The sequence below is a fragment of the Aotus nancymaae genome, unplaced genomic scaffold (genome assembly GCF_030222135.1).
Source record: "Aotus nancymaae isolate 86718 unplaced genomic scaffold, 86718_ANA_hifiasm-v0.15.2.pri h1tg000020l, whole genome shotgun sequence".
NCBI lineage: Eukaryota > Metazoa > Chordata > Mammalia > Primates > Aotidae > Aotus > Aotus nancymaae.
In genome coordinates this window covers 53,167,483-53,191,597 of record NW_026988432.1, presented here as the reverse complement: position 1 = coordinate 53,191,597, position 24,115 = coordinate 53,167,483, and the positions used below count along the sequence as shown (strand labels likewise).

The following is a 24,115-nucleotide window of genomic DNA, read 5'->3' as shown; positions in this document are numbered from 1 at the left end:
CCTGTAATCCCAGTTACTTGGGAGGCTGAGGCAGGAGAATCGCTTGAACCAGGGAGGTGGAGGTTGCAGTGAGCTGTGATGGCACCACTGCGCTCCAGCCTGGCTGCAGAGTGGACTCCGTCTCAAAAAAAAAAAAAAAAAAAATCAGCTGGGCATGGTGGTGCACACCTGTAGTCCCAGCTACTCCGGAGGCTGAGGCAGGAGAATTGTTCGAACCCAGGAGGTGGAGGTTGCAGTGAGCCAAGGTCATGCCACTGTACTCTAGCCTGGGTTACAGCAAGACTCTGTCTCTAAAATAAAATAAAATAAATGAAATAAAATAAAATGGATGCTTTGATTTGTATTTCTTTAATTATAAGTGGGATTAAGAATATTTTCACACATTTATAAGTAATTTTATTTCTTTTTCTGTGCTTTTTTCTTTTGAGACAGAGTCTCACTCTGTCGCCCAGGTTGTAGTCTACTGGCATGATCACAGCTCACTGCAGCCTTGACCTCCCCGGCTCAAGTGACCCTCCTGCCTCAGCCTCCAAAGTGCTGGGATAACAGCTATGAACCACCATGCCAAGCAAGTAAAATTTCATTCCCAAAAAATCCTTTGATTTATTCTAAAAAGCTTTTTTTTGTTTGTTTGTTTGCTGCTGATCTGCAATCTTCAAAGTAGGTAGTGCTTCAAATAGACTAAGAAAAAAACGATGCCTACTTACCCAACAGATTGCAAGCTTGCGTAGTTCCTAACCTGAAGCCTAAAGTTCAATAACAGAAAGTGATGATAAAACTAAGGTTCTGGGGTAATAGGATGTAATCAATGTCATTTAGTGACATCTGAGGCCATTGCAGAAAATACCAAAGACTAGTGTGACTTAAGCAATAGGAATTTATCTCTTACAGTTCTAGAGGTTAGAGAGTTCAAGGTCAGCATGGGGCGCTTATTTGGTTCCTGGTGAGGGCTCTCTTCCTGGCTTGCAGACAGCACCTTCTCCCTGTGTCCTAAAATGGTCTTTCTTTAAGTGTATGCTTTCAGGGAAAGAGATTTCTCTCTCTCTTCCTTTTCTTCCAACAATCCTATTGAATTAAGGCCCCTCTCTTATGACTTTATTTAAGCTTAATTACATCCTAAAATTCTTATCTTCAAATATAGTCACCTTGAGAGGTTAGGGGTTCAACACAAGAATTTGGGGGAGCACAGTTCAGTCCCTAGCTCCTTTCCTTTTGCTCAGGGCTGCATTATGACTTGTGTGGGCCCCAGGTACCTTTGCCTTCGAGAACCCCTTTCTCCTTAAAAAAAAAAATTTAAATTAGAGTTTCCAATTGTATTGATATAATGACAAATATGATCCTGGCTGAATTCATTATTATATGCTCATTACTATAATATTTTTATTCTAATTTCAAAAGAAATTAAAACATTTTCGTGGGACATTAAAAGTATCACTGTGCCTACTATGCCTAGTAAGTTGACCCTGTTTTTGCAGCCAGTGTCATAGAACTATTTCCTATAGTAGTCATGGACATTGTAAATTTTTCTGATCACCTTCCCCAAAAATCCTCCAGGACCAGCAGTGGAGCTAGCTCTAAAAGAACCACCTATAGAGAGTGGGAGGCTGTCCAGTTGAACATGGGAAACAGTGAACACCTCTTCCTCCAGCAAGCTATGAATTGCCAGCACATTTTGGTGACATATAGGAGAGTTTTAGTTAATGCTTCTACCAACTCCCTAAGGAGGTTCAGGTTGAGCATTTTTAAGAACTCTTTTTGTTAATAGACTTTTCCTTTTTATTAAGATGCAATATTTATATATGAGGTATACAAAACTTAATGTACAGCTGATGAGTTTCTACTTTTTTTTGAGACTGAGTCTTGCTCTGTCTCCCAGGCTAGAGTGCAATGGTGTGATCTCGGCTCACTGTAAACTCTGCCTCCTGGGTTCAAGTGATTCTTGTGCCTCAGCATCCCAAGTAGGTGGGATTACAGGTGCGTTCCACCATGCCTGGTTTATTTGCGTATTTTTAGTAAAGACGGGGTTTTGCCATGTTGCCCAGGCTGGTCTCAAGCTCTGGGACTCAAGTGATTGACCTGCCTTGGCCTCCCAAAGAGCTGGGATTACAGGCATGAGTCACTGCACCCAGCCAAGTTTTTTTTTTTTTTTTTTTTTTTAACATGTTATACACTTGTCTTAGTTGTCTATTACTGGATAACAAATTACCCCAAAACTTAGTATATTAAATGAACGAATATTTATTTTATCCCAGTTTCTGCCAGTCAGGAATTTGAGTGGTTCTAGGTGGTTCTGGCTCATGGTCTCTGCTGAGGTTATGCTCTAGAAGTTGGCCCAGGCTACCATCATCTAAAGGCTTGACTGGGGCTGGAGGATCTGCTATTGAAGATAATGTGGGAAGCTGGATGTGGTGGCTCACACCTGTAATCCCAGCATTTTGGGAGGCTGAGACAGGTGGATCACCTGAGGTCAGGAGTTTGAGACCAGCTTGGCCAACATGGTGAAACCCTGTCTCTACTAAAAATACAAAAATTAGCCAGGCATGGTGGCACATGCCTGTAATCTCAGCTACTTGTGAGCCTGTGGGAAGGAGGCCTTAGTTCCTCTCCATAGGCTGCTGAGTGTCCTCAGGACTTGGCAGCTGGCTTCCTCCAGAAGGAGTCATCCAGAAGGACTGAAAGCAAGGCAGAGCCATAATGTCTGTTATGATTTAGCCTCCAAAGTGATTTGCCGTCACTTCTGCCATGTAATACTGGGCAAGCAGACCAGTCCTGATGCAGTATAGGAGGCAGACTAGACAAGGACAAGAGGAGGGGGAAAGGGGGGCCATTGGAGACTGGCAGCCGCAACATCCATGTGGCCAACACCCAGAGGAAGGTTATGGAACCGTTAGCACTTCACAAGCCTCCTTCATGCCCTTTCCCAGTCAACATCATCACCCCTCCTTTAATTAGGAGGCAATCACTCTTCTGACTTCTCTCACTGTGAATTGGTTTTGCCTGTCCTTGAACTTCATGTAAAGGGATCATACTCTTCTGCGTCTGGTTTTTTTCACTGAATGTTATATGTGTGGCTCATCTTTTAAAAGAATTACTGTGTAATATTCCATGGCTTAAACATATCATGGCAGACATCTGGGTTGTTTCCAATTTGGGCTGTTACAAATAAACTTGCTGTGAGCACTCTTGGACATGTCATATGTTCAATATGCACACTCAATTACTTTGGGTTCTGTGATAGATTTTTTAAACTCTGTACTTAGGCAAGCTAAATTTTATAGACATCTTCGTTTAAAATAGCTTACAGCTACAACGCATGACCTTAGTGCCAATGCTTATGACTGACTTGGAAATAGGGCATTGTTACTCAGACTTCTGGTAAAATATTATTCACCCTAGTAAGGATGTTTGAGTTGGTGATTAATCCAGTCATGGGTGTGGTGTCACTTCCACTCAGATAGGATGCTACCAGAGTGGGAATGACTTGCAGTTTAGCAGTCAGGCTTTCAAACTGGCCTTCCCTTCTCTGGAGGATTTGGTCATAGCACATAGTTTCCTTTGCCTGGGGTGGTTTTGGTCAAATCTTCCCTAAAATAGAGAGTCCAACTCCTGTAAACTGAAGACTTTCTCTCTAAGACTGTTCTTAAAACTTGAAATATAGAATAACAACAGCATTTGCCTCATTAAAGATTGGAGGATTAAGTCCTAGAGAGGGAGGGAAAAAGAGCCAAAATAAGGGAAGGATTTCTTTCTGCTCACAGATAAAGCTGATGTGTCACCTAAGAACTGAAGATCTTTAACTTCCTTAATTTAATTTAATTTTTATTTTTTGAGATTGGAGTCTCACTCTGTTGCTCAGGCTCGAGTTCAGTGGTGCAATCTTAGCTCACTGCAACCTCTACCTCCTTGGTTCAAGTGATTTTCCTGCCTCAGCCTCCTGAGTAGCTGGGATTACAGGCGCCCACCACCACACCCAGCTAATTTTTAAATTTCTAGTAGGGACAGGGTTTTGCCATGTTGGTCAGGTGGTCTCGACCTCCTGGCCTCAAGTGATCTGCCAGCTTTGGTCTCCCAAAGTGCTGGGATTATAAGTATGAGCCACTGCGCCTAGCCAAATTCCTTTAATTGTTGAAACATAACCTCACTCATATTATTATTATTATTATTATTTTGAAAGAGGGAATTGCTGTGTTACCCAGGCCGGAGTGCAGTAGTGAGATCACAGCTCACTGTAGCCTCGACCTCCCAAGGCTCAAGTGATCCTTTCATCTTAGCCTCCTGTGTAGCTGGGACTACTGGCACATGCCACCATGCCAGGCTAATTTTTTGGATTTTTTTTGTAGAGACAGGATCTCACTTTGTTGTCCACGGTAGTCTCAAACTTAGGTGCAAGTGATTTTCCCACCCCAGCCTCCCAAAGTGCTGGGATTAGAAGCGTGAGCCACCATGCCCAGCTTCACTCATATTTTAAAATTATCTTACAGTATTGCTAAAAATAAGGATAAGGCCACCAGGAAAAGAATTGAAGACTTTCCAGACCCACTAATACATCAGTTATTTAACTGAGGTCTAAGTATAGCCAGAGGGCTCAGAGGAAACACCTCTGTGTGACTGGTTTACCTCCATGTATTCATTATGTTAAGCAGAAGAAGAATTATTTTCACATTCCTTGACAAGAATGTCTAATGCTAATTTTGCCTGTCATTTTTTGTTTTTGTTTTTCTCCATGCTTTGAAGTACAAGTAAGTACTAGAGTGTGAGCTGCTATGGCTCAATGGCATGCAATATCATAATATAGTATGGCTTTCTTCATAGCCAGGCATGTTCTAAGCACTTTAGCATCTTTTCACAGTGAGATAGAATTCACCAGTTTGGCTGGGTGAGGTGGCTCGCACCCATAATCCCAGGACTTTGGGAGGTCAAGGCAGGCAGATCGCTTGAGTCCAGAATTTTGACACCAGCCTGGGCAATGTGGCGAAACCCCATCTCTACAAAAATATAAAAATTAGCCAGGTATGGTGGTGCATGCTTGTAGTACCAGCTACTTGGTAGGCTTAGGCAAGAGCATCGTTTGAGCCCAGGATGCAGAGGTTGCAGTGAGCTGAGATCATGCCATGGCACTCCAGCTTGGGTGACAGACCAGGACCCTATCTCAAAAACAAAACACAACACAACAACAGAAAACAAATTCTCCAATTAAAACCAATCAAGCAGCATAGGTAAGCAAGCATAAATTATCTCATTTGACCAGGCCTGTTTGCATTGCACCACACCTATCTTGCATCTCTATAGGGTAGTAGCAAGCCTGTTTTTTTCACATTGCCTCCTGGAAAAGAGCAGAAGCAATGCATTCTGATAGTTGCCAGTGATTCCTAGAAAGCATCAGGAGTATCTTCACAAATGCAGTTCTGTCCGTTTCAAGGGAATAATTGTATTTAATGTTAACTCCAGGTTCTGACCACTCACCAGTCCTTAACCATAATCTCCATTACAAGGCCAGAGTTCTTTTTTTGTGTGTGTGAGAAGGAGTCTCACTCTGTCGCCCAGACTAGAGCATAGTGGCGCGATCTCGGCTCACTGCAACCTCTGCCACCCAGGTTCAAGCAATTCTGCCTCAGCTTCCCGAGTAACTGGGATTACAGACACCTGCCACCACACCTGGCTAATTTTTATAGTTTTAGTGGAGACAGGGTTTCACTATCTTGGTCAGGCTGGTCTTGAACTCCTGACCTCATGATCTACACACCTCAACCTCCCAAAGTACTAGGATTACAGACGTGAGCCACCGCGCCTGGCCACAAGGCTAGAATTCTTTGATGACTGAACAAGCTCATCAAAGACAGAGTGGTGGAGCAAAAGGAGGCTGGAGTTTCCCACCCTTTGTGTCTTATGGCTACACATCTTCACGTGGCTTGCTGCCTGCTCTCCTCTCCTTGAAAATTTCTTCTTCCTCATTATGTTTCACTTCCTGCTCGTTTGTTGTTTCATTCTCTTTGCTGAATTCCCTTCTTTCAAAGTTTATGCTGTTTGTTTGCCATCTCTTTTTAAAAAAGATTTATTGGCCAGGCACGGTGGCTCACGCCTGTAATCCCAGCACTTTGGGAGGCCGAGGCGGGTGGATCACGAGGTCAAGAGATTGAGACCATCCTGGTCAACATGGTGAAACCCCGTCTCTACTAAAAATACAAAAAATTACCTGGGCATGGTGGTGCTTGCCTGTAATCCCAGCTACTCAGGAGGTTGAGGCAGGAGAATTGCTTGAATCCAGGAGGCGGAGGTTGCGGTGAGCCGAGATCACGCCATTGCACTCCAGCCTGGGTAACAAGAGCGAAACTCCGTCTCAAAAAAAAAGATTTATTTAGTTTAGAGGCGAGGTCTTCTATGTTGCCAGACTGTTCTTGAATTCTGGGGCTCAAGCAGTCCTCCTGCCTCAGCCTCCCTTCAGGGAGGAGCCACTGTGCCCAGCCATTTTGCCATATATTTTTCTCTCAGTAGACTCTCCATGGGGACCTCATTCATCCCATGACTTTGACCACCTCTACACAGATGATGCCCAAATCAGTAACAACAGCCTTTTCCTAAACATTGTTATTTCCAACTGCCTCCTAGAATCTATTTCACAGATCCTTCAAAGTGAACATGTCCAAACTCTCTCTCTCCTCACCCCAAATCTGCTATTCTTCCCTATTTCCTGACAAAGTTATTGGCCTACCCACCTTGTAAACTTTGTGGGCCAAGAAGAATTCACAAAGCCAGCCCAAGACTGCCTATCCTTAGGAAGTCATGCTTACAAGGTTGGCCCTCAGCTGGCAAACAGTTCTCTACACTGATATCAGACTTTCCCTAAATGATAAGAAGTGTTCACTTTGCCTAAACTGTTTGTGCAAACAATGTGGTTTATACTGAAGGCCTGTTTTCCTTCTGGAGATCTTGATTTTTGGTAAATGCTAGGCAGAAGGTACTTATGTGACCAGCTCCCAATTAAAACCCTGAGCACTAAGTCTTCAATGAGTTTTCCCTGGTAGACAACGCTTGCTGCCACAACTTGGTTGCTGGAGGAACTAAGTTCAGCCTGTGGGAGAGGTTTCTCAGAAGCTTGCACCTGGTGTCTTCTATCTTTGCTCTATTTTCCTTTTCTCTTTGCTGATTTTGTGATGTGTCTTTTTGTTGTAATCTTAACCATGTATATTCATATATATGTATATGAGTATATATATGAGTAAACAACTACGTATATGAGCCCAATGTCTTCCTAGCAAGTCACTAAACCTGGGGATGATCTTGGGAATGCCTAACACACCTTAGCATAATTCCTAGCTCTCCTTTCTTTTATTCATCCCTATATTCAATTAATCACCAATTATCATTAATTCTACCTGCAAGTATTTTCAAAAACATGTGCCATATTCTCCATCCTCACTGCTCTGATGCTACAGTTGTGACTCCATCTGGTCACCACTACCTCCTCCACCTTCCCTCAAAAAGCAAAAGTCAAACTCCCAAGATTGGAGGACAGTACCCAGACACCACTACAAGGTAGACTGTCTTTCAAAGCTGATTCCCTCACTGTAAGATGAGGATGGTAATAGCGTTTATTTCATAGGGTTGTTGTCAGGGGCAAATGAAAAAATGCATAACACTTTATGAGATTATCTAAAGTGCTTAGCACGTAACAATCCCTTAACAAATGTTAGTTGCTGTTTTTATTTTTATTTATTTATTTATTTAAAGACAGGGTCTCACTCTATCACCGAGGCTGGAGTGTAGTGGTACGGTTAGGGGCCATTGCAGCCTTGACCTCCTGGGCTCAAGCCATCCTACCATCTCAGCCTCCCAAGGAGCTGGGACCACAGGTGTGAGCCACCACCATGTCCAGCTAATTTTTTTTATTTTTAGAGAGATGGGGGTCTCACTATGTTGTCCAAGCTGGTCTTGATCTCCTGAACTTAAGTGATCCACCCCACCTTGGCCTCCCAAAGTGCTGGGTTTACAGGCGTGAGCCACTGGGACTCCTCACCTGGTCACTACCTCTGAAACATCCAGTTCTAGCACCAAAAGCACTTTTGTTAGGAAATTAGGAACTCAGCATCTGTAGGCCCCCACCAAAACACAGTCATCTCTGTCTGGTTCTAAGTACCCTGGTATTTAGGGATGCTCTTTTCCTTTGCACAGGTGTCTCAGTGTGGGATTTATGAAGAGATGTTGCTTTCTTGTGGTGGTAGAGGGTGGATGGAGCAGATGGAAGCCAGGATGTCTCTGTAAATCTCCATATTCCTGACTTTACTGCTGCAAATTATTGTCTCCTACACCAGTAGTTCTGCAAAACCACCAGCTTCTTCACAAGAGAAAGTTAGTGCAAAGGACTGAAGAGCCGGGAGAATCATAAATAATACAAATTAGAAAATTTTCTATTTTCAGTGTCTTCAGTAACTCCCAAGAATTCTTTTTAAATGAAAACTTTTTGGAATCATTACATTCTCTACAGCAGAAATAATGAAATCAAAGGTCCATTACTAAAATAAAGTTTAAATATCTATTTAGGGTTCCAAATATCAATATATTTACAGAGTTGAATTATTCACCCTAAAATTCCATGCTATAAAAATCACATAGCAATAATTTGTGATTAAAAACAAACAGAAAAAAGCAGCAAAGGCAAGTGGGGTAGTATATTAACTTTATTTTGAATTATTATATAACATGGAATATGTCATCAAAGAAATGAATTAATGAAAAATGTTTGTAGTTCAATTAAGCAGACCATTTGCATAGGATGCGGAGCTAACTGAATTGTCAACTAGATTAACAAAAAATAACCATTTACACGTGTGCAAACTAAAATGCAATTTTTAAAATAACAGACCTTTCCGTACAGTCTTTGGTAGGTGATTAATAATCTTCCCTGCTATGGATAATCTTACCTAGATCAAATGTGATCCCTTTAAGCTAGACACCTCTTACCTACAATAAGAAGGCCTCCATATTTTTAAAGCTATTGGGTTCAATTTTCTGGCTCTAATATTGTTCAAGAACATTATCCACTTAAAACTATTGAAGTAATAGGCCAATGACATGTTTTAGTGAAAAACAAAGTTTGTGATTCATCCCGTTTTGTCTTTTGGAACTTTGTTATCAGTATCCAAAATGTTTTGCTTTGTATCAGTGATTAGCTACTGTTTTTGCCACAAGGGTTAACTAAAGGGAAAATGTAAAGCATTTAAGTCCATATTATTTTCCCCTTCAAAATGAATATAGCTTTTTGAAACTCCCACAGGAGAAAATGTATATTCGTACAAATTTGCTGAATAAAAGAATGCCAATGAGGAAATTGGCACTGCTCTTTTAGCCACCAAAATGTTTATATCTGGGTGTTTCAGCAACAGAGAGCTTTCTAATATTTTATCTTAGAATCAGGTTGCAGGCTTTTTGCATAGCTGGTCAGGCTGTAGGCACTTCCAGGGGCTGTGCGTTGCTCATTTGCTTGCGGCATTTATCAAAATACGCTGATTTTTGTTGCATTCATTAATTATAACACATTTTAAGAGACTATCTACTAATTTCAAAGATAATATTCCATTATTTACTGAATTAAAGATAATCCTTTTAGTGACACTGAAAGTTGGTTAAACAAAAATTCTTTTGGTATTACATCCTTTTCCTCTATCTTAACATGTCTTTACATAGAACATGAACACAAAAACGAAGGATGTGTTTAAATAGCAGAAATACCATTGTGTTTATTTTGGTAGATTACAGAGAGAAGGTTTTATTTTTGTGTGTGCAGTTAGGCACTGATTGAGGCATTTAGACACCATTAATTATAAAGTGCATTGAATATAAGTTTTGATCCCCTTCAAAGGAATAATTCAGTAAAACTCAGATTTCGTTCTTGGAATCAATCAACTCAAGAACATGCATAGATGAAGACTTACTAAGTGCTAATAACAGTCTTTTATTATTTATACACCTGCAATGGTGATAGCAACATATTGTACTTCCATATATATCGCATTGTATCCAAGGACCTCAGAGTCATTATATCAAGCAACATGGTGTTGGAAACTCAAGATTCCAGAGTGTTAGGTATACTTACTATGGCATGGGAAACAGATTGCCAACAACAGAGACCAAAGACCAAAGAGACAAGCCTATAGATTTCTTATAGTTTATACTTTTCTGAATTTCCAAATTTGCCACTGGTATCCTAACCTACCTACAATGTTGACTCTAAGTAAAAATCATTTTTACATGTCAGGAATAAGATGAGGAACAATGAACAAATGCACAATCTGTCTTTTCTATAGTTCAATTGTCTTTGAATAGCACACAATGGAATGTCAGAAGTGGTTTTTTAATAGTGTATGTTTATACCTCATTGATTTATAACAATCATGGCTATAATCCCTGGGTAGAAGAGGACATTTTGTATTGGAATGACATACATATGTAGGTAAAATAGGATAGATCTGTATATTTTAGCACACATACATTTAACACAAAAGCAAAAGTGAATCAATCCATTGAAGGTCAGCTTTTCAGTCTTTAAAAGGAACAAAGTGTTCTTTCTCCTTGCTTAGCACTGAGAACCCGATCCACCTTAGAGTTTAACTGAGAGGCCCAAGTTAGCATCATTGAAAATGAATTTCTGTGGAATCTGTGAACATGCCAGGCCCCCCGGGAACTTAGTTACAGGGCACTGTGAGAAGCCCGTGGTGAGGGGGAAAGAGGGTCCCTGAGCTGTTTGGTTCTTAACTTGGTGCACAGAGCATACCTCTTCTTTGTCAGGGACCCACAGCGTGGGCATTCTGGGTATATATTTTTTTCATAAAAGAATTTCCAACACTGAAGTGCAATTTCTTTTTGGACAATGTAGTTAAACTTTCTCTGTCAAATATGGAACTAAGTTAGCTCTTTCTGGGACCTTCTTTACTTCTCAGCAGACGCAATATACGTTCATTTTTGGTTAGTTCTGCCGGAAGTTCGTTGGCCTGAAAGAACAGAAGATGGCCATTAGTGAATTGCCATAGCTGGTGTGGTTTTAGGGACTCCAAAGAGGGGCATTTGACCCACTCTTTCTCCTTTGCTAATGAAAAAATCCACACTGGTTATGACACAAAGCCAGAGAGTTGAGATACCAAAAAGAGAAAAAAAAATCCACACTGGACTCATTCTTTTATATAAAGGTATTAAAAATCTCCTTTAAATGTAAAAATATTACTTGTTATTTCCTTATCTCATTCTTAGAGATTTTTTTCTATCCAGCCAGATCCCTTACTAGACTGTAATCTCTTAGGGGGAAGGGTCCAGATCTGATTAATCATTGTATCCTTATCTCCAGCACAATGCCCAGCATGTCTAGAATGTTCTCCATAAGTACTGGTCAAATTAAATTTGATATTTTATATGTATTTTATTATTTTATTATTATTATTAGAGACAGGGTCTTGCTCTGTTACCAGGCTGGAATGCAGTGGTACAATCATGGCTCACTGCAGCCTTGATTCTCTGCCTCCTGGGTTCAAGCAATTCTCTTGCCTCAGCCTCCCAAGTAGGTGGGACTACAGGCATGCGCCATCATGCTCGGCTAATGTTTTTGTATTTTCAGTAGAGGGGATTTCAACATGTTAGCCAGGCTGGTCTCAAACTCCTGACCTCAAGTGATCCTCCTGCCTTGGCCTCCCAAAGTGCTGGGATTGCAAGTGTGAGCCACTGCGCCAGGCCAGGTGTCTTTTGATGAGAAGGCAGAGTTAGGAAACATCCAGAGCATAAGAGACACCTGGGAAAGAACAGCTTTCGTGGTTAACACTTTTCACCTGACCCAGTATCACTCCAAGTCCTTTCTTTCACATTGCTGCTGAGATACATTCATTAGGCATCTAGTCAACCAGTCCCTACCATCGACAACAGGTGTGATGTGGAAGTGGTTCTCAAATTTGTTGGTTTCAGGACCCCTTTATACTCTTAAAAATTACTGAAGAGTCTAACAAACTTTTGTTTTAAACTTATTAAAAATAGAAGCTGAGGGCTGGGTGCAGTGCCTCACACCTCTAATGCTAGCACTTTGGGAGGCTGAAGTGAGAGGGCCACTTGAGCTCAGGAGTTCGAGACCAGCTTGGGCAACACAGTGAAGCCTCATATCTATTATTTAAATAGAAAATATTTTCAAAAAGAAATTAAAACAAAAAATTAAAAATATATTTATTAATTCACTAAAAATATTAATATAAGTTAATATATTTATAAAAAATCAAATTTTCAAAAACAAGTAAAAATGCTGAGAAGAGTAGCACTGCTTAACAGCTTTACATATTTCTTTAAATGTGTAGCTTAAGGGAATACAATTGGATTCTCATGTCTGCATCTGCATCCTGTCTATTGTGATATATTGTTTTGGTAGAATTATGTAAAGAAAATTAAGCTTCACACAGATATGTAAATGGAAAAGAAAGGAGTATTTTAACACTCTTTTCAGATTGCTATAGATATTATTCTTTGATGCCACATCAATACTCAACAAGTGGTAGTTTCCCTTTTTTTTTTTTTTTTTTTGAGATTGAGTCTCTCTCTGTCACCAGGCTGGAGTGCAGTGGTGTGATCTTGGCTCACTGCAACCTCCCCCTCCCGGGTTCAAGCGATTCTCCTGCTTCAGCCTCCCGAGTAGCTGGGATTATAGATGTACACCACCACACCCAGCTAATTTTTGTATTTTTAGTAGAGACAGCGTTTCACCATGTTGACCAGGATCGTCTTGATCTCTTGACCTCGTGATCCGCCAGGCTTGGCCTCCCAAAGTGCTGGGATTACAGGTGTGAGCCACTGCACCCGGCCAACAAGTGGTAGCTTCTTAAAGGTTAAATGCAATGTGGGATTTGAAACCATATCAATGAACTTTAAAACCCACAGATATAATCTATTTACAGTTGGATCTTTTACCTAGCATGGTTTGTAACATGCACTGCTCATTTGGAAAGTATGGTTTACTGAGTTTGTAGAATGTTGGCTAAAAACTCACATTCTGGCTAGGCGTGGTGGCACATGCCTGTAATTACAGCTACTCAAGAGGCTGAGGTAAGAAATCCCTTGAACTTGGGAGGCAGAGGTTGCAGTGAGCTGAGTTCATACCACTGCACTCCAGCCTGGGTGATAGTGAGACTCTGTCTCAAAAACAAACAACAAAAACTTATCCATCAGAAAAGCCTTTAAGTACTGGGAAGGTTATAGTGGTAGATACCTTGTTTTTTAAAGTAAAAATAGTGTTCCATGAAAAAAGTGGCAGGTTCACTTTGCAATTCAAACAGCTGCACAGGAGCTGTGGAAGCTAACACAACTCCATCTTGGATGCTAATCTGCCATGTTGACTTTTTTTTTTTTTTTGAGACGGAATCTCGCTCTGTGCCCAGGATGGAGTGCAGTGGCACCATCTTGGCTCACTGCAAACTCTGCCTCCCAGGTTCAAGCCACTCTCTTGCCTCAGCCTCCCCAGTAGCTGGAATTATAGGCGCACACCACCATACCCATCTCATTTTTGTATTTGTATTTCAGTAGAGATGAGGTTTCGCCACATTGGCCAGGCTGGTCTTGAACTCCTGACCTCAAGTGATCTGCCTGCTTTGGCCTCCCAAAGTGCTGGGATTACAGGCATAAGCCACTACACCCAGCCTCCCCTGTGATTAATCCTAGTTTTGAGAATGCCTCTAAGATTTTTATTTTATCTACTTTTTTTGTGGTTCCTACTGAAAATCCTGCCCATAGGTCAAAACAACCTTGCCCATAAGTCCTGCCCCTCAGCAGCCACATAGCCTGCTTGCCTTTCCCTGAGGGACTAACTTCAGTTGTCCTGTGTATTCCTTCCCTTAGGCCCTGGGTCTGGGGGTGATGTCCTGAGACTATGCTTCCTGTCCCTGTTACTTTCTGAGAAACCGGATATGTCAGCCTTTTTTTTCTTCTTCTTATCTGCTGTGATCATCTGGATGTCAGCTTCTTTCTTGGCTTCTCAGCTTCCTCAGACTTTTGGGGGCAGGTTTGCCTGCTCACTGCCCAACAGATGCTTTTTCTTGAGATAATCATCATACTTCAGTACACAGCAGAAGTGTTTTAGGCATGCTTTCCATTTTGTCACATAGAATTTTATTTATTTATTTATTTAGACACATGGTCTCGCTCTGTCACCCAGGCTGGCATGCAGTGGTGCAATCATAGCTCACCACAACCTCAGACTCCTTGGGCTCAAGCTAGGACTACAGGTGTGTGTCACTATGCCTGGCTTTTTTTTGGTAGCGATGGGGTCTTGCTATGTTGCCCAGGCTGGTCTTGAACTCCTGGCCTCAAGCAATCCTCCCACCTAGGTCTCCTGAAGTGCTGAGATTATAGGCATGAACCACTTTGCCCTGCCATCAAATAATTTTATTGTTGTTATTTTCTGAGACAGAGTCTCACTCTGTTGCCCAGGCTACAGTGCAGTGATGCAATCTCAGCTCACTGCAACCTCCACCTCCTGGGTTCAAGCAATTCTCCTGCCTCAGCCTCCTGAGTAGTTGGGATTATAGGCATGTGTTAACACGCTGGCTAATTTTTGTATTTTTAGTAGAGACAGGGTTTCACCATGTTGGCCAGGATGGTCTCGAACTCCTGACCTCATGTGATCTGCCTGCCTTGGCCTCCCAAAGTGCTGAGATTATAGGTGTGAGCCACCCCACTCGGCCAATCACACAGAATTTTAAAAAGATGTATAGGAAGAGTCAAAATTTAATAAAACTGACATTTTTTTACTGCTTCATCAGAGACATTCTTTTTTTTTTTTTTTTTTTTTTTTTTTTTTTTTTTGAGACGGAGTTTCGCTCTTGATACCCAGGCTGGAGCGCAATGGCGCGATCTCGGCTCACCGCAATCTCCGCTTCCTGGGTTCAGGCAATTCTCCTGCCTCAGCCTCCTAAGTAGCTGGGATTACAGGCACGCACCACTGTGCCCAGCTAATTTTTTGTATTAGTAGAGACGGGGTTTCACCATGTTGACCAGGATGGTCTCGATCTCTTGACCTCGTGATCCACCCGCCTCGGCCTCCCAAAGTGCTGGGATTACAGGCTTGAGCCACCGCGCCCGGCCTTCATCAGAGACATTCTTAAGTACAACTGATATTTAAAAAAATAATTTATAAAATTTATAAAATACTTTACAAAGGCTTGTAAAATATTTTGCCAGAACAGTTTAGTGCCCCTGCTTTGATGTGTACTAAGCCCCAACAGTTTCACCCACCATTGCTTTTCCTTTTGTCCCATTAGAGCAAATGTCAGCACAGTGAAGAAGGCAGACAATATCTTGTTTGTTTTTTTAGGAGGCAGGTTTTCTCTCTGTTGCTAAGACTGGAATGCAGTGGCACAACCATGTAGCTCACTGTGGCCTTGAACTCCTGAGCTCAAGTGATCTTTCCACCTCAGCCTCCCTAGTAGTTAGGACTATAGGCACAAACCACCATGCCCAACAATTTTTTTGTTTTTTAATTTCTTAAAGAGATGAGGTCTTGCTATATTGACCATGCTGGTCTTGAACTTCTGACTTCAAGCGATCCTGCTGCCTCAACCTCCCAAGTTGCTGGAATTACAGGCATGAACCACCTCGAATGGCCAACATCTTTTTATTATCAAGACTATGGTTTTGCATGGTGAAACCCCATCTCTACTAAAAACACAAACATTAGCCAGGTGTAGTAGTGTGTACCTGTAATCCCAGCTACTCAGGAGGCTGATGCAGGAGAATTGCTTGAACCTGGGAGGTGGAGGTTGCAGTGAGCCAAGATCACAGCACTGCACTCCAGCCTGGGTGACAAAGCAAGACTCCATCTCAAAAAAAAAAAAAAAAATATATATATATATATATATATATGTATGGTTTTGAATTCTTTTTTAAAAATTTAAATAGATTTTAATTTTTTTGTAGAAATGGTGTCTTGCTGTATTGCCCAGGCTTGTCTGTAATCCCAAGTGTTGGGATTACAGGCTTGAGCCACTACGCCCAACCTTGTTTTGATTCCTTAGACCCCCTGTATGGGTCGTGAAGATCTTCAGGGATCCAGGAGAACTGTTGAGAACTGTTTGTATAGAGGAATCAGAACTATGTTCCCGTGGCTGGGTATGGTGGTTTAGCTACTTGGGAGGCTGAGGTGGGAGTATCACTTAAGCCCAGGAGTTTGAGGTTGCAGTTAGCTATGATGGCACCACTGCACTCCAACCTGGGTGACAGAGTAAGACTCTGTCTCTAAAAAGAAAGAAGGATGTGGCTGGGTGTGGTGACTCATGTCTGTAATTCCAGCACTTTGGGAGGCTGAGGCAGGTGGATCATGAGGTCAGGAGTTTGAGACCAGCCTGACCAACATGGTGAAACCCCATATCTACTAAAAAATTCAAAATTCCTGTCTCCCTCACAGCTGGCTCTGCATGAATTACTCTTTCTCCATTGCAAGTCCCCTGTCTTGATAAATAGGTTCTGTTTAGGCTGCAGGCAAGATGAACCCATTGGGCGGTTGCACTTGTTTTGATTCAGGAGGGTCCAAAGTCCAGCATTTTGCCCACTGGAAATTACTCATAACCATTCTTGTTGGTAGTCATTCCATTATTCTAGGAAACACATAGGGAATTGCATTTTTCAGTTTCTATGTAAAGGTACTAATGTTTCCTCCTTGCCTTAGTTCAGTATTAGATAACTCACCAACAAAGACTGGTCTCTCTTTTTTTTTTTTTTTTTTTCAAAGACTGGTCTCTTTAGGAAGTTGGTGCATAAGGTCTAAAGATAAGATCTAAAGAAAGGCAATTGTGATTTCAACTGGCTTATCACACAGCCAGGCCAGCTAATGGAAAACAAATCTAAGTATCTAAGGAGAGATAAGCAGAAATGTTATAGACAAGCAATTCAATGGGAATGAGGAAGTGATACTTGGACATGCTAAGTCAAATGAAAAAAGTGACCCCTGGCATGTTGTTTAACTGGCACTTCTTAAGGTTTCTTTTCAAAATGTCATAAAATGTTATGTTTTTGTTTTTATTATTAAAAAATTTTAACACAGTAACAGATGCTTAGAAAAAATCAGAGTATGAGGCTGGGTGCTGTGGCTCAGGCCTGTAATCCCAGCACTTTGGGATTCCAAGGCAGGTGGATCACTTGAGGTCAGGAGTTCAAGACCAGCCTGACCAGCATGGTGAAACCTTGTCTCTACTAAAAATACAAAAATTAGCTGGGTATGGTAGTGCACACCTGTAATCCCAGCTACTCAGGAGGCTGAGGCAGGAGAATAGTTTGAACCTGGGAGGCAGAGATTGCAGTGAGCCAAGATCGCGCCACTGCACTCCAGACTGGGTAACAGAGTGAGACTCTGTCTCAAAAAAAAAAAAATTTAGAGTATGTGAGTATAAAGTGAAGGTTGCTTTTCATATCCTCCTCTATTCATAAACACCAATACCACTTCCTCCTTCAAAAATTTGTAGTTTAGGCCAGGTGTGGTGGCTCATGCCTATAATCCCAGCACTTTGGGAAGCCAAAGTGGGAGGATTGCTTGAGTTCAGAAGTTCGAGACCAGCCTGGGCAACACAGCAAGACCACATCTCTATAAAAAGTAAAAAAATTCACATTTAAATAAGTAATAAATAAAGTTTGTAGTTTAGTGCATTTTCTCTCCACTCTGTTGCCCAGGATGGAGTACAGTGGCATGACCATAGCTCACTGCATCCTTGACCTCTTTGGCTGGGTTCAAGTGATCCTCCCACCTCAGCCTTCCCTGTAGCTGGGACTAGAGGTGCATACCATCACACTCAGCTAATTTTTATACTTTTTGTGGAGACAGGGTTTTGCCATGTTGCCCAGGCTGGTCTTGAACTCCTGGGCTCAAGTGATCCACCTGCCTCAGCTGCCAAAGTGCTGGGTTTACAGCAGTGAGCCTCTGCGCCTGGCCCATACATTCTCTCAAGACCTTTCCTAGGCTACTCTTCTCTGCTGCAATCTATACATGTGCCAGCTTAAGCAGATGTTGAACAGGAGGAAGCGAAATGACAATCATTTAAAAAAATTCCTATTGTGTCTGGGTGTGGTAGCTCACGCCTATAATCCCAGCACTTTGGGAGGCTGAAATGGGCGGATCACCTGAGGTCAGGAGTTCAAGACTAGTCTGACCAACATGGAGAAACCCTATCTCTACTAAAATACAAAATTAGCTGGGCGTTGTGGTGCATGCTGGTAATCCCAGCTACTCAGGAGGCTGAGGCAGGAGAACTGCTTGAACCTGGAAGGTGGAGTTTGTGATGAGCCGAGATCATGCCATTGCACTCCAGCCTTGGCAACAAGAGCAAAAAACTTCGTCTCAAAAAAAAAAATTTTTTTAATTGTATGCCCTCCCACCTCCAAGTTTTAGCCTAATTGTAAATTAAGAATTTAGAACTAGAAAAATTTTTTAACAGTGGCATGTACTCCTGTTAACAACATAAAAGCAATCAAACATAGCATAAGCAATTCTCAAGATATGAACAGTGAACTTATGGGAATGGTGATAAACTACCAGAATTTTGGCATTTTTAGGGCATGACTTTGATAATAGAATAATACTCCCATAGTAACTGCTCTCCCTTTTTTTCCCACCTTCACCAGGAGGGTGCACCATTGTTAACTGAAAACCACTGGCTCACGCCTGTAATCCTAGCACTTTGGGAGGCCAGAAAAAATTAGCCGGGTGTGGTGGTGCACTCCTATAATCCTAGCTACTCAGGAGGCAGAGGCAGGAGAATCGCTTGAACCCGGGAGGTAGAGGTTGCAGTGAGCTGAGATTGTGCCACTGCACCCCAGACTGGGCAACTGAGCAAGACTCCCTCTCAAAAAAAAAAAACCAAAAAACAAAAAACCTGAAAACCCGATAACCCCCTCACCTGTCACACAACGCACGTCCATGGGGAACCTGGCGCTAAACCATTTGAAGATGACCTGCTTCTGGGTCAGGGTTTCATATGCAGCAGAGTAGGTCAGCCCTCAACACAAGGGTTTCTAAAATACATATATGTAAAATAAAACCATTGATATGAGTCAGGGTTTTTATTAATAGTAGAATTTCCTGGGTCCAACTGTACTGCTCACTAATCACCTACTAATAGCAACCCTGAACGACCTTACTATACAAAGAATGAAGATGGTGATTGGAGCCAGGGAGATGTTTATCCTTCCTGGCCTAGAAGGACACTTCAAGGGGCCCAATGGAGTTAAAAGATTGATTAAGTGGGTACCTTGTTTCTCAGAGATGGGTCTGCCCCTGCTTCTAGGAGCAGCGCAACTGTTTTAATGTTTCCGCTGAGCACTGCCGCATGGAGCGCTGATGTCCCATTCTAAGAGAAAATGACAGTGTGTGTCAGGACTGAACTCATAACTATTGGCATTCAGCATTGCTTCCATCATAAACCATCTGGGTGATAAGACTGTGTAACCTCAGACCCTTAAGCTTCTTTATCTTGCCTTGTACTTTTCAAAGTCACATCAACCCGTAGTATAGTGTCCTTGGATACACAACTGATGGTCAGTACAAATATTGCTGATGTTCTCTTACAAGTGAAATAAGGAATCTGGCTGAGGGGGCACATGACTTCAGGATCACTCAGTTTTACATACTTTGGAACTTGCTGCAGAAAAAACAACAATGCTGTGCCAAATATTTTTGTTCTTCAAGGACAACACATACAGTCTCTGTAGTTTTGCTGAGCTTATCCTCCACTGGAGGAATAGCTGCTTAGCCAATGGGCTGACTTGTCAGAACAGCTACAGATACTCTGACCACTCAGGCGGGCAAGACTGTGACTGTGGAGCTTCAGGGCTTAAGAGGAAGCGTATGTGGGTGAGGCAATGCCCCAGAGCTTTGAGTCGGAGCATGTCTGAGCACAGAAGGGTCTCGTAGATGAGCTGTTAATGTTTATCAAAATAAGGAAGCAGCTAAATCCAGCATGTAGCTGGACCAGGGAGGGGAGGGGAGGAGACTATAACAAAACTAATAGAAGAACAGTGGGCAGTCATGTGACATTGGTTCTAGAGGGTACATATGCCTATAAATAGTACCTAAATGCAAACTTAGTTTCCTAATTACTCATAATAAAAACCACTCTGATTTTGTAAAAGAGTAAAATATCATACCCAGAGAAAAATTCCAGCACAGTAGCATTTTTCTGTGGTTGCTTTTAAATATGTGTGATTCACTACTCTTGTAACAATTTACTTGTCTAAATCTTAGCCACTCTATCAACTTCACCTATATGTATGTAACACGGATTGAATTTTTTTTTTTTTGGAGGCAAGGTCTTGCTCTGTCTTCCAGGCTAGAGTGCAATGGTGCGATCTCTGCTCACTGCAACCTCCACCTCCAGGGCTCAAGGGATTCTCCTGCCTCAGCCTCCTGAGTAGCTGAGACTACAGGTGCATACCACTGTGTCCTGCTAATTTTTGTATTTTTGGTAGAAACAGGGTTTCACCATGTTGCCCAGGCTGGTCTCCAACTCCCGAGCTCAGGTGATCTGCCTGCTGAGGCCTCCCAAAGTGCTGGGATTACAGGTGTGAGCCACCATGCCCAACTAGGAGTTTTTAAAAAGCCAAAAAACAGCTGTTTGAAACAAGACTAGATTTTGCAAAGTTCAAGCTTTCTAAAGCTTGTTCCTTTTATTCATATTATTTACTTTCATAGACAGTTTATTCTTACTTTACAAACAATTTTAACAAGTGAAGCTTTCTGGCTTTTTTTTTTTTTTGAGATGGAGTTTTGCTCTTGTTGCCTAGGATGGAATGCAATGGCATGATCTCGGCTCACTGCAACTTCCGCCTCCAGGCTCAAGCAATTCTCCTGCCTCAGCCTCCTGAGTAGCTGGGATTATAGGCGCACGTAACCACTCTCAGCTAATTTTTGTATTTTTAGTAGAGACAGGGTTTCACCACATTGGCCAGGCTGGTCTCAAACTCTTGACGTGAGGTGATTTGCCTGCCTTGGCTGGGATTATAGCTGTGAACCACCATGTCCGACCAGGAGTTTTAAAAAAGCCAAAAAAGAGCTGTTTGAAACAAGACTAGATTTTGCAAAGTTCAAGCTTTCTAAAGCTTGTTCCTTTTATTCATATAATTCACTTTCATGGACGGTTTATTCTTACTTTGCAGTTTTAACAAGCACAGCTTTCTGGCTTCTAAAGTTCATGGCAGGCCAGTCGCAGTGGCTCACACCTGTAATCCCAGCACTTTAGGAGGCCAAGGCAGGAGGATCAGAGAATCACTTCAGCCCAGGAGTTCAAAGGTCAAGACTAGCCTGGGCAACATAGCGAGACCCTGTCTCCAAAAAAAAAAAAAAAAAAAAAAAAAGCTCATGGCAGATTAAAGTAGCTCATGAGCTGATTAGGGCAGAGGAGAAAGGCCAACATACTGACAACAGCAGTTCTGTATTAACTGTCAGCAAGAATGGAATCTAAAAATATAAAAAGCAGACACAATATCCAAAAAGCTTCTGGGATCATTCAAGGGCAAACAGATTTTATATACATTGATAGACCCTGAGAGGACAGCCCCAAAGCTAAGCCACTGTGTCAATTTAGAACAGATTTGGTGTCCTGTATTTAATAAAACAGAATCATTATATCTTGGGGGTCAGCAAACCACAGCCTGCAACTCAAATCCTGCAAGCTAAGAAAGGTTTCTACTTTTAAAAATTTTTGCAGAGGCAGGGTTTCACCCTATTGCCCTGGCAGAAGTGCAATGATGTAATCATAGCTCACAGTAACCTTGAACTCCTGGGTTCCAGCAATCCTCCTGCCTTGGCTGGGACTATAGCCACACACCACTGCATCCATCTAATTTTTAAACGTGTTGTAGAGATAGAGTCTTAATATATTGTTCAGGCTGGTCTCTAGCTCCTGGCCTCAGGCAGTCCTCCTGCCCCAGCCTCCCAAAGTGCTGGGATTATAGGCATAAGCCACTGCACCCAGCCTGTTTTTACATTTTTAAATGATTTTTAAAAGATTAAAAGAAAAAAATTTTTGTAATATGTGAAAATATGAAATTCCATAAACACAATGTCCATGAATAAATAAAGTTTTATAGGAATTAAGATTTTTTTTTTTGAATCAAGAGTCTCCTTGTCACCTAGGGTGGAGTGCAGTGGCTTGATCACAGCTTCATTTCCCAGGCTCGAGTGATCCTCCCACCTCAGCCTCCCAAGTAGCTAGGACTACAGGTGCATGGCATCATGACCAGTTAATTAAAAAAAAATTTTCTTTAGAGATGGAGTCTTGCTATGTTGCCCAGGCTGGTTTGGAACTCTTGGATTCAAGTGAACTACCCGCCTCAGCGTCCCAAAGTGCTGGGATTACAGGTGTGAGCCACCACACTGGGCCTTTTTGTTGTATTTTCTATGTTTACTTTTGGATTACTACAGCAGAGTGGGGGCAGTTGGGAGAGACTTGTGTGGCCCACAAAGCCTAAAATATTTGCTATCTGGTAACAGCAATAGTTACTAATAGTTCAGTAAATATTACTAGACAGTAAATATTTACTATATAGAGTATACAGTTATATAGTATATGCTATATATTATATAGTATGTATTTATAGTATATAGTATATACTATATATAGTAAATATATACCATATACTAATTCTCCTACCTCTGGTCGAGGCAGGAAGATTGCTTAAGGCCAGAAGTTAGAGACCAGCTTGGACAATATAGTAAGACCCTATCTCTACAACAAATTTAAAAATTAGATGGGTCCAGTGGTATGTGGTTGTAGTCCCAGCTGAGGCAGGAGGATTACTGGAGCCCAGGAGTTCAAGATTACTGTGAGCTATGATTGCATCATTATACTCAAGCTTGGGCAACAGAGTTGAAACCCTGTCTCTGAAAAAATTTAAATTTGTTATGTATATATAGTAAAGTATATAGTAAATATATTCTCTAGTATATATTTGCTATAGTAAATATCAATATTTATATATTAATAAATATATTTACTGTAATAAGTATATTATTAATTGGTAATATTTATTAATGTTTACTATTTAGTAATATTTACTAAAATATTAGTAAGCATTACTATTACAATATAATAAAATGAATAAAATAAATAATATAATTAATATTATATTAGTAAACAGAAATACTAATATTTACTAAGCTTTTACAGAAAAAGTTTGCTGGCTCCTGATCTATACTATAGGTTAGAAATATTTTAATCAAAAATGATCAAAATTTAGGCCAGGTGTGGTGGCTCATGCCAGTAATCTCAGCACTTTGGGAGGCCAAGGCGAGTGGATCACTTGAGGTCAGGAGTTCAAGACCAGCCTTGCCAAGATGGTGAAACCTTGTCTCTACTAAAAATACAAAAATTAGCCAGGCATGGTGGTGGAACATCTGTAATCCCAGCTACTTAAGAGGCTGAGGCAGGACAATCACTTGAACTTGGGAGGCAGAGGTTGCAGTGAGCTGAGATCGTGCGATTGCACTACAGCCTGGGCTACAAAGGGAGACTGTCTCAAAAAGCAAAACAAAAAGATCAAAACTTAAAAAAGAGTTTTGGCTCTATTTTTTAGGAGACCCAGGTATCCATACTGACATATTTTCTGAGGCTTCCAGGTGTTTGAGGCTTATTTTATTTCACTTAAGGGAACAAAGCAGAGTGGTTCTTTGCTCAAGATAATAAAGAGAACGAACATAAGTGTCTGTTCTTCCTTGATTTCACAAATCCTCCAAATGGTGTCAATATGGTATACTTTCCAATGTAGCTATTTCATTACTACTGTCAATTTTTTTTTTTTTTCTGGAAAACTAGGTAGTGACGACTGTGGTTCACTCTTTCTACCACCTTCGCATATCTGCCAATGATCCTGGGATCACCAGCATCAAGAAGCTGCAGGTGTGTTCCTTCAAGTATCCGTCTAACCAGGCTAACTGTACCTAAATTCAACGCAGTCCCCAAGTGCAGACTTACTTTCTAACCTCTCTCTTACAGATTAGTAAAATTTCTCTTTAAGTCTTACCTTCAAAATACCAAGGGTGGGTGAGAATTTAAGCAACTCCTGTATGACATCATTATACCCTTTGTTGGCTGCTTTCAATAATGCCGTTGTGCCATCC

At 41.5% G+C, this 24,115-nt stretch overlaps 1 protein-coding gene across 3 annotated transcripts in view; it reads right to left on the bottom strand.

The window, feature by feature from the left end:
* Window positions 1-8,657: 8,657 nt before the first annotated feature.
* Window positions 8,658-24,115, bottom strand: part of ANKRD29 (ankyrin repeat domain 29) — a 58,612-nt gene continuing 43,154 nt past the window's right edge. For 2 of the 3 annotated variants that reach the window (XM_064379333.1, XM_064379334.1), the window contains 3 exons: window positions 24,019-24,114; window positions 19,251-19,349; window positions 8,658-10,985 (listed from right to left, as the gene is read on the bottom strand). In XM_064379333.1, coding sequence (XP_064235403.1) covers window positions 10,902-10,985; window positions 19,251-19,349; window positions 24,019-24,114 — 279 coding nt within the window. In that variant the 3' untranslated portion in view covers window positions 8,658-10,901. The remainder of the gene's footprint in view (window positions 10,986-19,250; window positions 19,350-24,018; window position 24,115) is intronic. The other variant, XM_064379335.1, reaches the window with a different exon arrangement.